Below are 13,656 nucleotides of genomic sequence, written 5' to 3'. Positions count from 1 at the left end.
AGTCTGGACCGGTGGTCTACTCTGGACTCGGTACCAGCAGCAGAGAGGCTTCACTGTCTCCTCTGTCAGCCTCTCCTGTCAGGACGCTAACGCTAAAGCTAACGTTAGCTAAATCTTTTTTCTTTTTTTTCACACAATGCAAATGAATGAAACAGCTGGCCGCGAGGAACGCGATGCAAACGGGAATATTATGGATTATAAAACTGTTGGAGTTTGATGACTGCTGCTGCTGACTGATTTGGACACCTGGAGTAAAGGTAGAAATATTCCTTTGAGGTTTGATCAGCTGTTCCTCTGCTCAGAGCTCGGTGTGTGGAGGACTCACATTAGAGATTTGATGATCATTTACCCGTCTTATTTTATGGTGGTGGGCGCTATTACAGTTAATACCGATGGTCCAGCCTGTCCCCCCGCGGTGACTGATGTTTATCACGGTGTGATTACGTGGGCCGGTTGGGGAAACGGGCTGTGAGCGAAACTGAAAACTGTCGGAGTAACGTCAGGTTGTTGTCGGTTGATCCGGTGAATGATGAACTTTCAGGGTTGATCAGAATTTTCCTCTGGATGTAAACATGCTGCAGACTTCCACTTGTAAGCAAATCAGGCAGTGCCCTAATGAATTTTGACTATTATTATTTTTTAATGTAGCCTATTATTAGTTTAACAGCTCTGGGCCGTTCAACTAACTTTAAAAAAACACCTATTTGTGCAATTTTTTGCACTAATATTGTCCATTTGGAATATCATTCTGTTTTTGAATAAAGTTAGGGAGAAATAAATAAATGATATACCAGTGACATGCTGGATCAAACTGAGGAACAACTCCTCTCATTCTTCTCTTCCGTACAATGCAAATCAAATTTGTACCTTTTTTTTTATCCGATTAATCGATTAATCGAAGAAATAATCGACAGATTAATCGATTATCAAAATAATCGTTAGTTGCAGCCCTAGTTGCAACGAGAGAGACGCCAGGTGAAGACAGAGAGCCTCCGTTAATGTAGTTAACTATCACAATCACTCTGGGGCTTTTTAATTGAGGTAAAAATGTAGCATAGCCACGGGAGAAATCCTGCTTAGTTCCTCTTTCAGTGTACATTATACAGATTATTTTTAGTTCATCAACTGTTTGGGAAAAAACAACAACCTTTTATCCTTCTGTCTCTGTGTTACTAGCCTACTGAGCAAGTTGGTTAATTGCAGATAAAGGGGGTTAGGGAGAGAAGTTGAAGTAATTTGACATATTTGAGCATTTTATTAAAAAAACCACTGTAAGTGTTTTAAGGTTATGTCAAGTAAAAATTGACATTAAAGTTTGTTTTTGTTTCATAAATTTGTCTAACTGAATTTGTGCTCATTAAATAATAATATGATGAAGAGCTGAAAGACTTTTAAAATAGTTCAGTAGCCTAATGTTTCTGTGGCACCAAAGACGGAATAAATAACAAAAAGAAAAAACATCGGCATCGGCATCGGCCAAATTGTTATTTTAAACATCGGCATCGGCATCGGCCCAGAATTTCACAATCGGTGCATCCCTACTAATTTTCCCTCCGAACTCGGCAGCTTCCCTCTGCTAGTTTCTGTGTCTGCGTGTGTGTGTGGTTTGTGTACAAACTGAACACTGCCTCTGATTGGCTTAGCATGAAACCTAACTCTGCCTTAACCAATCATCATCACTTATGCGGTTGTCTCGTCCCTCCCTCCTCCCCCCTCCCCTCACCAAAGGAGAGAGAAGAAAAAAAAAAAACAGTTATGCTCAGCTTCTGTGGCTGAGATGAGCCAAGTCGGAGGACAACGGCTTCTGAGTAGTTTGTAACGCACCTAATTTAATTGTCGGTAACGGCGTTGTAACGGAGGAAATAGTAATTAGTGAGATTACTCGTTACTGAAAAAAATAACGCCGTTAGTAACGCCGTTTATTTTAATGGCGTTATTCCCATCACTGGTGACGTCACGTGATATCTATCTATAAACTATGTTGGGACGAGTCAGACTGAGACAGAGGACGTCAGTGGAGTGGGCGGAGCTTCACTGTGGCCTACACCACCTCTGGATATGGTCTGAGTGATGGGATCTCATGTCATCAATGCATGGATCACCTGAGACAGATGTTAATACCAGGTGTGAACGGGGCCATAGAAAATGTTCCAGCTCCTCCTCCTCTATCAGACAGTGTGTGTAGCTGCAGCAGTCTCTCCATACCTGAGAGAGTCCAGTCTCCAGTCTGGATCCTCCAGTCCAGCAGACAGCAGCTCCACTCCTGAGGCTCCTGGATGATTATAGCTCAGGTCCAGCTCTCTCAGATGGCAGGGGTTGGAGCTCAGAGCTGAGGCCAGAGAAGCACAGCCTTCCTCTGTGATCAGACATCCTGACAGACTGAACACACACAACAACACACAGGAACCCTCTGTCAACACCTGCTGCTGTGTTCAAGAGGCATCAGATAAACAGCTGGATGAATCCTCACCTGAGAGTCTCCAGTCTACAGTGTGGACTCTCCAGTCCACCAGACAGCAGCTTCACTCCTGAGTCCTGCAGGTTGTTGTTACTCAGGTCCAGGTGTCTCAGACTAGAGGACTGGGAGCTGAGGACTGAGGACAGAGCTTCACAACTTCTCTCTGAGAGGTTACAGCCGCTCAGTCTGAAGAGATGATCATAGGGAATCAAAGAAGAAATTAGTTTATTATCTGACCTGTTGCAAAAACAAAAGTGTTTTTATATAATCATGAATAAATCCAACTATCTCTACACTTACAGAACTTTGTTGGAGGCTTTGACCACTGGCAGCAGCCTCAGAAGAACATCCTCTGAAGCAGAGTATTTCTTCAGGTCAAACTCGTCCAGATCTTCTTCTGATGACAGTAAGATGAAGACCAGAGCCGACCATTGAGCAGGAGACAGTTCATCTGTGGAGAGACGTCCTGATCTCAGGGACTGTTGGATCTGCTCCACTAGAGAATGATCATTCAGTTCATTCAGACAGTGGAACAGGTTGATGCTTTTCTCTGCAGAGGGACTCTCTTTAATCTTCTCCTTGATGTACTGAACTGTTTCCTGATTGGACCGTGAATCACTTCCTGTCTGAGTTATCAGACCTCGTAGGAGATTCTGATTGGTCTCCAGTGAAAGACCCAGGAGGAAGCGGAGGAACAAGTCCAGGTGTCCATTTGGACTCTGTAAAGCCTCCTCCACAGCGCACTGGTAGAAGTTTGTCTCTGCAGATTTGACTCCTGTTGTTTCAGTCTTCTTGGAGGTTGTTTGTTGTTGTGACATCAGGTTGAGTTTAGAGTTGATGAAGGTCAGATGGACATGAAGAGCAGCCAGAAACTCCTGAACACTCAGATGGACGAAGCAGAACACCATGTCCTGGTACAGGCCTCTCTCCTCTTTAAAGACCTGTGTGAACACTCCTGAGTACACTGAGGCTGCTCTGATATCGATGCCACACTCTGTCAGGTCTGATTCATAGAAGATCAGGTTTCCTTTCTGCAGCTGCTCAAAAGCCAGTTTTCCCAGAGTCTCAATCATCTTCCTGTTCTCTGGACTCCAGTGTGGATCTGTCTCAGCTCCTCCATCATACTTGACCTTCTTCAGTTTTAGATGAACCACCAGGAAGTGAATGTACATCTCAGTCAGGGTCTTGGGCAGCTCTCCTCCGTCTCTGGTCTTCAGCTCCTCCAGAACTGTAGCAGTGATCCAGCAGAAGACTGGGATGTGGCACATGATGTGGAGGCTTCGTGATGTCTTGATGTGGGAGATGATCTCTCTGGCCTGCTGCTCATCTCTGAACCTCTTCCTGAAGTACTCCTCCTTCTGTGGGTCAGTGAACCCTCTGACCTCTGTCACCATGTCAACACACTGAGGAGGGATCTGATTGGCTGCTGCAGGTCGTGTGGTTATCCAGAGGCGAGCAGAGGGAAGCAGGTTCCCCCTGATGAGGTTGGTCAGCAGTACGTTGACTGAGGTGGACTCTGTCACATCAGTCAGGATCTCAGTGTTGTGGAAGTCCAGAGGAAGTCGACACTCGTCCAGACCGTCAAAGATGAAGACGACCTGGAACTGATCAAACCTGCAGATTCCTGCTTCTTTTGTTTCAGAGAAGAAGTGATGAACAAGTTCCACCAAGCTGAACTTTTTCTCTTTCAGCACATTCAGCTCTCTGAAGGTGAAGGGAAATGTGAAGTGTATGTCCTGGTTGGTTTTGTCTTCAGCCCAGTCCAGAGTGAACTTCTGTGTTAAGACTGTTTTCCCAATGCCAGCCACTCCCTTTGTCATCACTCTTCTGATTGGTCGGTCTCTTCCAGGTGGGGCTTTAAAGATGTCTTCTTGTCTGATGGTTGTTTCTGGTCTGTCTGGTTTCCTGGACGCTGTTTCAATCTGTCTGACCTCATGTTCATCATTGACCTCTCCAGCCCCTCCCTCTGTGATGTAGAGCTCTGTGTAGATCTGGTTCAGAAGGGTTGGGTTTCCTGCTTTAGAGATCCCCTCAAACACACACTGGAACTTCTCCTTCAGGACAGATTTGAGTTGACGTCCACACTCTGGACCAGGAGTTCCTGAATAAACAAAAGAATTCAGGAAGAAAATATTAATTCCTCTTAAATAACAACTGTATGAACATGTTTCCCCCCATGTGTTGATGTCAGTGAACGTCTCATTTGTCCATCATGTTGAATCTTTAGAGAAATCCTCTTACTGCTCTGCAGACGCTCAGCCAGCTCCTCCTGCTTCATCCTCCTCAGGAAGTTCACTGTGATCCTCACTAATGCCTCTCTGCTGCTCCTCCTTTGCTCTTCATCCTCACCGTCCAACACCTCCTCATCCTCCGTCTGGCTCCCTGAGCATTCTGGGTAATCTGGACTCAGAGCCTTGTGGATCTTCTTCAGCTCGTTCTTGACAAAAGTGACCATGTTCTCCTCCAGCAGCTGGAACAGAAACTCTATGAGTGACAGCATAAAACTAAAACCAGAGGTGGCAAAAGTACTCATATTCTGTACAGTACAGATACATGTGTAAAAAATTACTCTGGTAAAAGTAGAAGTACTGATTCAACTCCTTTACTCAAGTAAAAGTAAGAAAGTACAGGCTCTGAAATGTACTTTCAAAGTAAAAGTAAAAAGTAAAAATGAATTTTTGCCGTTAATGAAACCTACATAATTTGATAATTTTGTTAAACAAAAAAAGTTCAGACAGAATAATCAAGATTGAACTGGCCAGAGGCAGTGTTTCGCCACAGACTCTCACTAAATAATAAGAATAAGAAGAATTTTTAAACAGCGTTTCACCACCTCTCATCTCTGCCAGTCAGTCCACCTGCCGTCTCTCTCTACACGTACACGTATGCGCACACACACACGCACGCGCGCGCGCACACGTACACACAGACACGGACACATGGACAGGTTGCTGCTTTGCCGCTCGTAAACGATAAATGCGCTATAATGCGCTGATTGTACAGTGTTCGACGCCCCCCCCCCCCCCCCCCCCCCGGATAGGCCGACCACCATCGCTTCCTTCCTCCATTAGGGATGGGTATTGATAAGAATTTAGCGATTCCGATTCCATTATCGATATTGCTTATCGATTCGATTCCTTATCGATTCTCTTATCGATTCTCATTGGGTGAGGGAATAAAAGAGAAATGGGTTTGTTTGCATTAATGCAGTGGTTCCCAACCTTTTTTGGCTCATGACCCCTTTTGACATCACAAATTTCTGGTGACCCTCATTCAAGATGAGCAAGCTCAGATATTTGTATATGCTGCATTTTATTTTATCTTGATTTATTCAAGAAAGTGAATATATCAAGAATATAGTTGTTTAAGATTGTGAAAAATAATTAGTTTATTTATTTATTTATTTATTTTTAATCAATTACTAGACATTTAAGGCGATCCCATTTGAATTCCAGGCGACCCCACATGGGGTCCCAACCCCAAGGTTGAAAACACTGCATTAATGGCTCTGACATTAAAAAAGTTGACAGGACCGACCTGCCTGGACAGATTAACACTAGACCACTGTGGCTGTGGGCCAGCTGTGCTCACAGGAGGAATTTAACAATGTTTCCATTACATGGTTTTTATGCATCTGTAGGTTATTGTTTTCATAACGTTCGTTTTTATGCGGAGTGAGCGAGTGAGCGAGCGAAAGAGAGAGAGCGCGCCAGAGAAAAGACACAGGGCGCAGCTACCGTTTCACCTGGCTACGAGCAAAACCTGAAAGGAAGTGGTTAGAATAAAGAGAGAAAAACAGAAAGAATATGTAGCCTGTTCAGGAGACGTTGTCCTGTCCTCACGACGTGAGGGAGGGAGGACCGGAGGGTGGCTCACAGGTTAGTGATGAAGAAACGTCACTGTCAGCTGCATCTGTCAGCAGCTCCGCTCCACGCAGACATGCCACTAACTTTATTTTGTGAGAACAAACGGTGACGTGTGGATATAAACACTAAGCACCCTCATTTATAATGAAGATTGATTTTAACGGAACGTCACGTAACGTCATTAATCAATTAATGCGCGAGTTTCTGAACCAAACGGATCGATAAGGGAATCGTTAAAGCAGACACGCACACGATTCCAAGAATTGATCCAAGTTGGAACCGGTTCCGAAGAGGAACCGGTTTTCGATTCCCATCCCTATCCTCCATGCTGCTGCCTCCATGTCGCTGCTACAGTACAAGTTGGTAACTCGGTTCTCTCTCTCCCTCCTTCCCCCTCTTCCTCTCCCTCTTTCCCTCTCTAGTTCGTCACGTCTTTTACCGGTGCTTTTACGTTGTGTCAAAAAAAAAGTAACAAGCCTGTTTTTACAATGTAAGGAGTAGAAAGTACATATTTTTGCGTATAAATGTAGGGAGTAAAAGTAAAAAGTCGTCAGAAAAATAAATACTCAAGTAAAGTACAGATACCTGAAAAATCTACTTAAGTGCAGTAACGAAGTATTTGTACTTCGTTACTTGCCACCTCTGACTAAAACCATGGAGCCAAACATCAGATCCATGTTGGACAGACTGACAATCCACTGGTGTCAAAGTGCAGCATGGAGATGATGGTGAACACAACAGATGTAACAGCAGCTGTTGGACATGTCCTCACCATAAATATGGAGTCCAGGTGTGTTTGATGCTGCTGGGCAGACTGACCACTGGGAACCTCTGAGCTCTCCTGGTCCACTCTGTGGAGGAATCAGTGTCAAGTCAACATCAGTACAGAGAGATAATACAAGATGGACTTTATATGTCCCCTGAGGACGTTCACAACAGACAGAGACACTTTGGTTTCAGACCTGGTCCAACAACACGTCGTACAAACTGGTTCTTTTCTACAATAACCTGAGTCTGACTGTCAGTTACAGCTTACATCTGATCAGCTGATCCACATCCTCCTTTAAAGACAATCATGCAGTCCTTTGAGTCGTCGCTCTTTAAAGACAGACAGCTGGGTTCAGGAGAGTCTGGTCTCTGCTGCTGGATCCTGAAACAACAACACAACTCATGTTTAACAGTTTTAGGCTTTCAAAAGAATTCTCTGCAAAGTTATTTTAAGGGTTACAAATGTGAATGAGTTCCTTTTCCTACATTTTGTAACAATGGGCCTCATTCACCAATATCTCTTTAAGTTCATTCATCTTCTATCCAGCTCATCCTCACTAGGGTGGAGGGTGAGCTGGAGCCTTTCTCAGCTGACTTTGGGCAGGAGGCGGGGTTCACCCTGGACAGGTCACCAGTCTATCACAGGGCCAACATATACACACACACATTCACACCTATGGGTGATTTAGAGTCACCAGTTCACCTGCATGTCTTTGGTCTGTGGGAGGAAGCTGGAGAGAACCCACACATGCACGGGGAGAACATGCAAACTCTACGTCAGATTCATGAACGTGTTGTTAAATCCAGAATGCCAGAGAAGGTGAGTTGAGAAAGAAAGTTAAAATGCCCAAACAAAAATCTAAAGGGAGCGTCGGACTCCAAACATAAAAAGAACTTTAGTGCTGAAGTGGAGCGACTGCTGCAGGAAGTGAACAAAAAGCAGCTGTGATATTTAGTAGCGTCAGCAGTGGATGCAATAACAGAAAAAAAGATGCATGGGATGTTGTCAGTCATTCATTGAACGTGTGTCTGAGGTAGAACTCAGTTTTTAATGAGAATCATTGAAATGTGACTCCACAGGAAGAACGTTCAACAGAAACTCAAAAACTTTGAAATGTTGTTTCTCTTACATCTGATCAGCTGATCCACGTCCTCCTTTAAAGGTAATGAGCCAGTCCTTTGAGTCGTTGCTCTTTAAAGACAGACAGCTGGGTTCAGGAGAGTCTGGTCTCTGCTGCTGGATCCTGAAACAACAACACAACTGATAAATGTGCATGTTGGAGAAAAACTGATGACAAATATCTTCAATCTTTTAATAAACACAACAACTGACTATTAGAGATAAAAGTCTTTCTGATTGTTTTAAATTCTGACCTTTGACCTGTGGTCTGGCTCTTGGTTTTAGAGGGAGGGGCTCCCTCCTCTCTGTCCTCACACTGATCCATGCTGCTGAGCTCACATCCACATCAGCTCACACACACTTTGTAGCTTCACCTGCAGAGGAAACACACATCATTCATCTGCACCAGCTCACATGTCCATCATGTCTCCAGCTGCTCCTCCACTGATTGGCTCTTCTTCTCTGCTTCATATCAGTGTCAGCTGAATGCAGTCACACAGCAGTGAGGAAGAGGAAGCTGCCATCAGCTGCTGTACTTCTACTATCAGTCCACTAGATGGTGTCATGAAGCTGCAGCCCAGCAACATGATCCATGGACCACTGTTTCCATCCACTGACACACACAAGGACTGAGATCCACTGAGTTGATGTGACACAGTCTCTGTGTGGACAGCGTCCCTGTAGAAAACCACTGGATCAAACAAGCTACAGCTGATTATTACACACACAACAACTGGACCAAGACTTATTTCACCTCACAGCTCCACTATCACAACATTCAGTCATTTCACTCACACTGGAAATTCAAAGAGAGAAAAATACTCTCCAGCTGCCACTGACACTTATTTTCGTCTATTTTTTTTTAGTACTTAATTGTAGGGGAGACCAGGGATGGTTGTTACATTTTTGTCATTTCTGCCTGAATCTTGGAGCTCTTTTAAACCAGTGCATTCAAAATGTCAGACTGAGTAGTTATATGTGTCTGATATTAAATGGTTGTTAAAGCAGAAGTAAGTGATATATTTGTGTTAATATAAGTCTTAAATAGTTGTATCTTCCGACAGCAATCACTTCTATAGAGTGTTTGGTCTGAAACACGGGTCTGTCTGTCACTCTGCTCTGAGCCAAGGAGAAAACTTTTCTCGTATCCTACAGTTTTTATCCAATGAGGAGAGAGAACGGCATGCAGGGCTGTGTGTGCAGCCAAGGGACGCCGTGAATGTGGTGACGTAGGGACGAGGACTGTTATGGTGTGTTCAAGGCAACTCGTAACTCGTGTTTTTCCGACCTGTGAAGTCGTACCAGTTCGATCTGGTACGAGTTCACGGGTCAGAAGTTACGAGTGGCCGTTATAGTGACTTTCACAGGTAAAACAGGTCGGAGAAACACGAGTGGGTTGCCTGGAACGCTACAAAGTCGTAAGTTGTGACTTGAAACTGTAATTTACGATTTCAAAAGCCTGCCTGAAACGCAGCATTAGCGAAAACGACCGGATCGCTTACTTCTGCTTTAACTGTTAACTGTACAACACAAACAGAAAAGGCATGGTTGAGTCTCAAACACAAGGAGTGAGATGTGTGTCCTAGTTACTGTCAGCCATAGTCTGATCCTAACCTAAGCCCTGTACCCCGTCTTCATCATTGTCTATCGAGACCTAGGCTACTGAAATTCAAAGAAAACATAAATACAATTCAAGTTTGTGTCACAGTTGGTTGTAACATTCTTCATTGTTGTTGTGAGTGTTGTTACAACTAACCCCAGACTCTAAGTGTTTACCCATGTAACATCCATCCCCGGTCTCCCCTACTCAGTCACTTTGAAGAATCTGAGGCTGAACACGGTTCCAACACTGTCAGTCACCAATAAAGCCTCAGGACGACCCTGATAGCAACATGAGCTGATCAGTGTTGAACAGCCTCACAAACATGGAGGACACGGTTCTGTCGGTCCAGACTTGACAGTTACAGCTCTGACTCAGCTACAGTAACATTATAATAACACAACAACAACACAATGACTAGTTGAACTCTGGTAATGACAGACGGTGACAAGGAAAACATTTAAAAAACTGTTCCTTACTGTACCTTCACACGAGGAAATAAACTGCGACACAACCGCTGGGTCAAAGTTAAATTTAACTTCAAGTGGTGGCGGGGGGGGGGGGGGGGGGGTGTTATTCCTGTAACATGAGACCAGATCGGTGTTATTCCTGGAGACGGATTCTGGATACAGTGTTGTCCCTCTGACTCCCAGTGGCAAAAAAACTATCCCCTGTGGCCCATAAAGCATTCATTCTATAGATGCAGTCTTAAAGGGATAGTTCAACATTTTGGCAAATTGGCCCACTGTCATAATCGCTATAGTTATAGCAGTAGGTTCGTTACCTTTAATTTTCAGTGCAAGCTGTTTTTAGAACGGCGGAGCAGCAGGTGCTCAGAGCTACGCTATGGAGGCTAAGGGAATTTCTTGGTTTCCCTCATCAAACTCATCAAATACACAATCCAACAACTCCAAAAGGCTGTCGTGGACAAGTTGTGAGCTGCACATTCACCACGCTATGAGATAATAACACAACGTTACCAGACGGAGCTGTTCTAGAGGGAAATTCATGCAAAACCGCTGATGCGCGTTGCGTTCAGGGACAGTTTTTCAGCAAGCAGACTCTGTATTTACTCTGTATTTACCTCGAAAACGGCTCCGTTTCGTAACATTCCATTATTATCTCATAGCGTGGTGGTTGTGCAGCTCACAACTTGTCCACGAAAGCGTTTTGGAGTTTTGGGATTTTGTATTTGATGAGTTTGATGAGGGAAACCAAGAAATTCCTTTAGCCTCCGTAGCGTAGCTCTGAGCAGCTGGCGGCTCTGCTCCGCCGTTCTAAAAATAGCTTGCACCGACAAATAAAGGTAACGAACCTACTGCTATGACTATAGGGATTATGGCAATTGGCCAATTTGCCAAAATGTTGAACTATCCCTTTAAAAGAAAAAAGCAGCTCCTGTTAAAAAAACGTTTTAGCACATTTACAATAATATCTGTGAACTGAAATATATAAATATAAATGTTGAGTCCAAATGTTAAACCTAAATCAAAATGTTAAATCGAAATCGAAATGTTAAATGTGACTGTTCACTGCTTGTATCGAAGCAAATGTGTCAAATTAAAATGGATTAACAGAAATCCTTTTTCATTTTCAAAATATAGCTGCATTTTATGACTCATAAATAAAATGAAAAATCAATAATCCAAACTGCATTTTTATTTTCTTCTTCAAGACTGCTCATTCTGTGACTTAATGAAAATAATAAAGAAAAGGGCATTTAAGATTTAATTGTCAAAACATCCTCCAGCATAAAGGTACCAAAATTCAATTTGAAATGTCAAATTTGAAAATTAAAATGCATTAGCAAAAAGCCTTTTTCATTTCAAGGTCATAGCTGCAAATATTTGACACATAAATGAAACTAATAAGAAATAATCCAAACTGTTTTCATTTTCTTCTTTAGGTTGCACATTTTATGATGTAATTAAAAAGAAAAAACAAACAGTTTTCATGCTCGCCCCCCAAAATGTGTTCCATAAATCAAAATGAATTGGCAATCCCAAACGACGCGGGAGAGCGACGTCACTGGCGGACAGCGACAGTGGTACAGCAGCTTAAAGATGTTGTACCACTGTTTATGTGTCAGTTTATAAAGTTTTAATATTTTTTCATATCCAAATGACCCTGTTTGGAAGTTTGCTCCAATGTTTTCGGAGAAGTGCAGAGCCACCTGTGAGCAGCCGGGTCGGAGCAGCGGCTCCTCACAGAGGCAGCAGCCGGTCTGCTGCGGTGTTCAGCCGGTACAACCTGCCTTCAAATTCACTCATTAAATTCCATGTTTTGGCCTTTTCGAAAAGGAAATCAAACAATACATCAATCTGAAAACATGAAAGCCATTTCCATGGTTTGGAAATGACTTTATCTTAAAGCAGATATCAGTGGAATGTTTTTGTTAATATAAGTCCTAAATAGTCCTATTTTCCGTCAGCAATCACTTACATGAAGTATTTCAGCCTAAACACGAGTCTCTCCGTCACTCTGCTCTGCTGTAACCCGAGGAGAAAATTTTCCTTGTGGGATACAAGTGTTATCCAATGAGGGGAGAGAACGGCATGAAGGGCTGTGTGTGCAGCCAAGGGATGCGCGTGAATGTGGTGACGTAGCACGAGGACCAATTGATGCCTGACAAGGGCGGGGGCTGCTAACTCATGGTGCGTTCAAGGAAACTCGTACTTTGTGTTTTTCCTTCCTGTGAAGTCATACCAGTTCGATCTGGTACGAGTTCACGGGTCGGAAGTTACGAGTGGCCGTTATAGGGAACTTTCACAGACAACAGGACGGTAAAAACACGAGCTACGGGTTACCTGGAACGCTACCAAGTCGTAGTTGTGACTTGAAGCTGTAACTTACGGTTTCAAAAGCCTGCCTTGAACACAGCATTAGCCGAAACGGCCGTGCCGATGATATCTGCTTTAATAATTTTTGTTTTCTTCTCTTGCGTACTATATTGTGTAACCTGTTCAATCTTCTGGCATCATTCTATTTTAACCTCTTCACCCCCTTATACATATACACTGTACTGACATCGGCTTGTTAACTGTAACAAAATAATAGAAAATATAAACAGTAATGAGCATGTTTTTGGTATGATTATATTGTACAAGGTCACTGCTGTTTTTTGTGCCCTATTTTTGTCTGAAAGCATGTTGTGGGCAAAATAATAATAATTTCATTGCATTAAAAAAGTTCCAATAAAACAACCATGAAACAGAAAGAAGAGAAGAGTGGAGGGACTGCAGGTGTTCACACACCTGTATCTTCAAATCAGCTGTAAAAGCCTCTAGAGAGACTGGTGTTTTTACTGCTGTTTATTTCTACTACTGAACCATAACGAGTTAAAACATTGATGATAATATCGATCTCCAGTCCGCCTCTTGTCAGTGACTCTGGGCCCTACTTTTCTGGCGCAACTCAGGGGGGCGCAGTGAAGCGAGCCCTGACGCAGCCGGCGCAGTGGCATTTTCCTCCAGTGCAACAAGGTGCGCAGCGGATTCGGTAAATTGGCAGACTGCTGTGCGCTGAGATGGGAGTGGTCGCGCAGCAGGGGGAGGTGTCGACAGATTCGCCGTGGCTCAGTGACAATTTGTTGCCGATAGACCGCGCGGAGAGTGCGCCGAAAGCTCGCCAGCTCCAACCTGGGGCCTCATTTATCATTGTGGATACACCTTTTTTTACGCCATTTTCCCCCTGTTTTGTGCTTACGCACTTTTCTCCGCCAAATTTGGGATCTATCAAGCCAAAACCTGACGGGGAAAAGTGCGGACATTTACACCCATTTTGACCCTGGCGTACGCCTTTTTTGAGGAACAGGAGGAATTGGCGACACCGTTGCTGAGTCAGA

The 13,656-nt window shown here is 43.7% G+C and overlaps 1 protein-coding gene across 1 annotated transcript; it reads right to left on the bottom strand.

Moving 5' to 3' along the window:
- Window positions 1-2,466: 2,466 nt before the first annotated feature.
- LOC146975245 (protein NLRC3-like) lies at window positions 2,467-5,526 on the bottom strand. The gene is made up of 3 exons (XM_085794679.1): window positions 5,505-5,526; window positions 2,759-4,559; window positions 2,467-2,644 (listed from the first exon to the last, which is right to left on the bottom strand). Exons 1-3 carry the CDS (start codon window positions 5,524-5,526, stop codon window positions 2,467-2,469), a joined length of 2,001 nt encoding a protein of 666 aa, XP_085650805.1.
- Between the last annotated feature and the right edge of the window lie 8,130 nt (window positions 5,527-13,656).

Source organism: Trachurus japonicus, chromosome 13 (genome assembly GCF_045865225.1).
Source record: "Trachurus japonicus isolate A0001 chromosome 13, Traja_1.0".
Lineage (NCBI taxonomy): Eukaryota > Metazoa > Chordata > Actinopteri > Carangiformes > Carangidae > Trachurus > Trachurus japonicus.
This window is presented reverse-complemented; position numbering and strand designations above follow the sequence as displayed.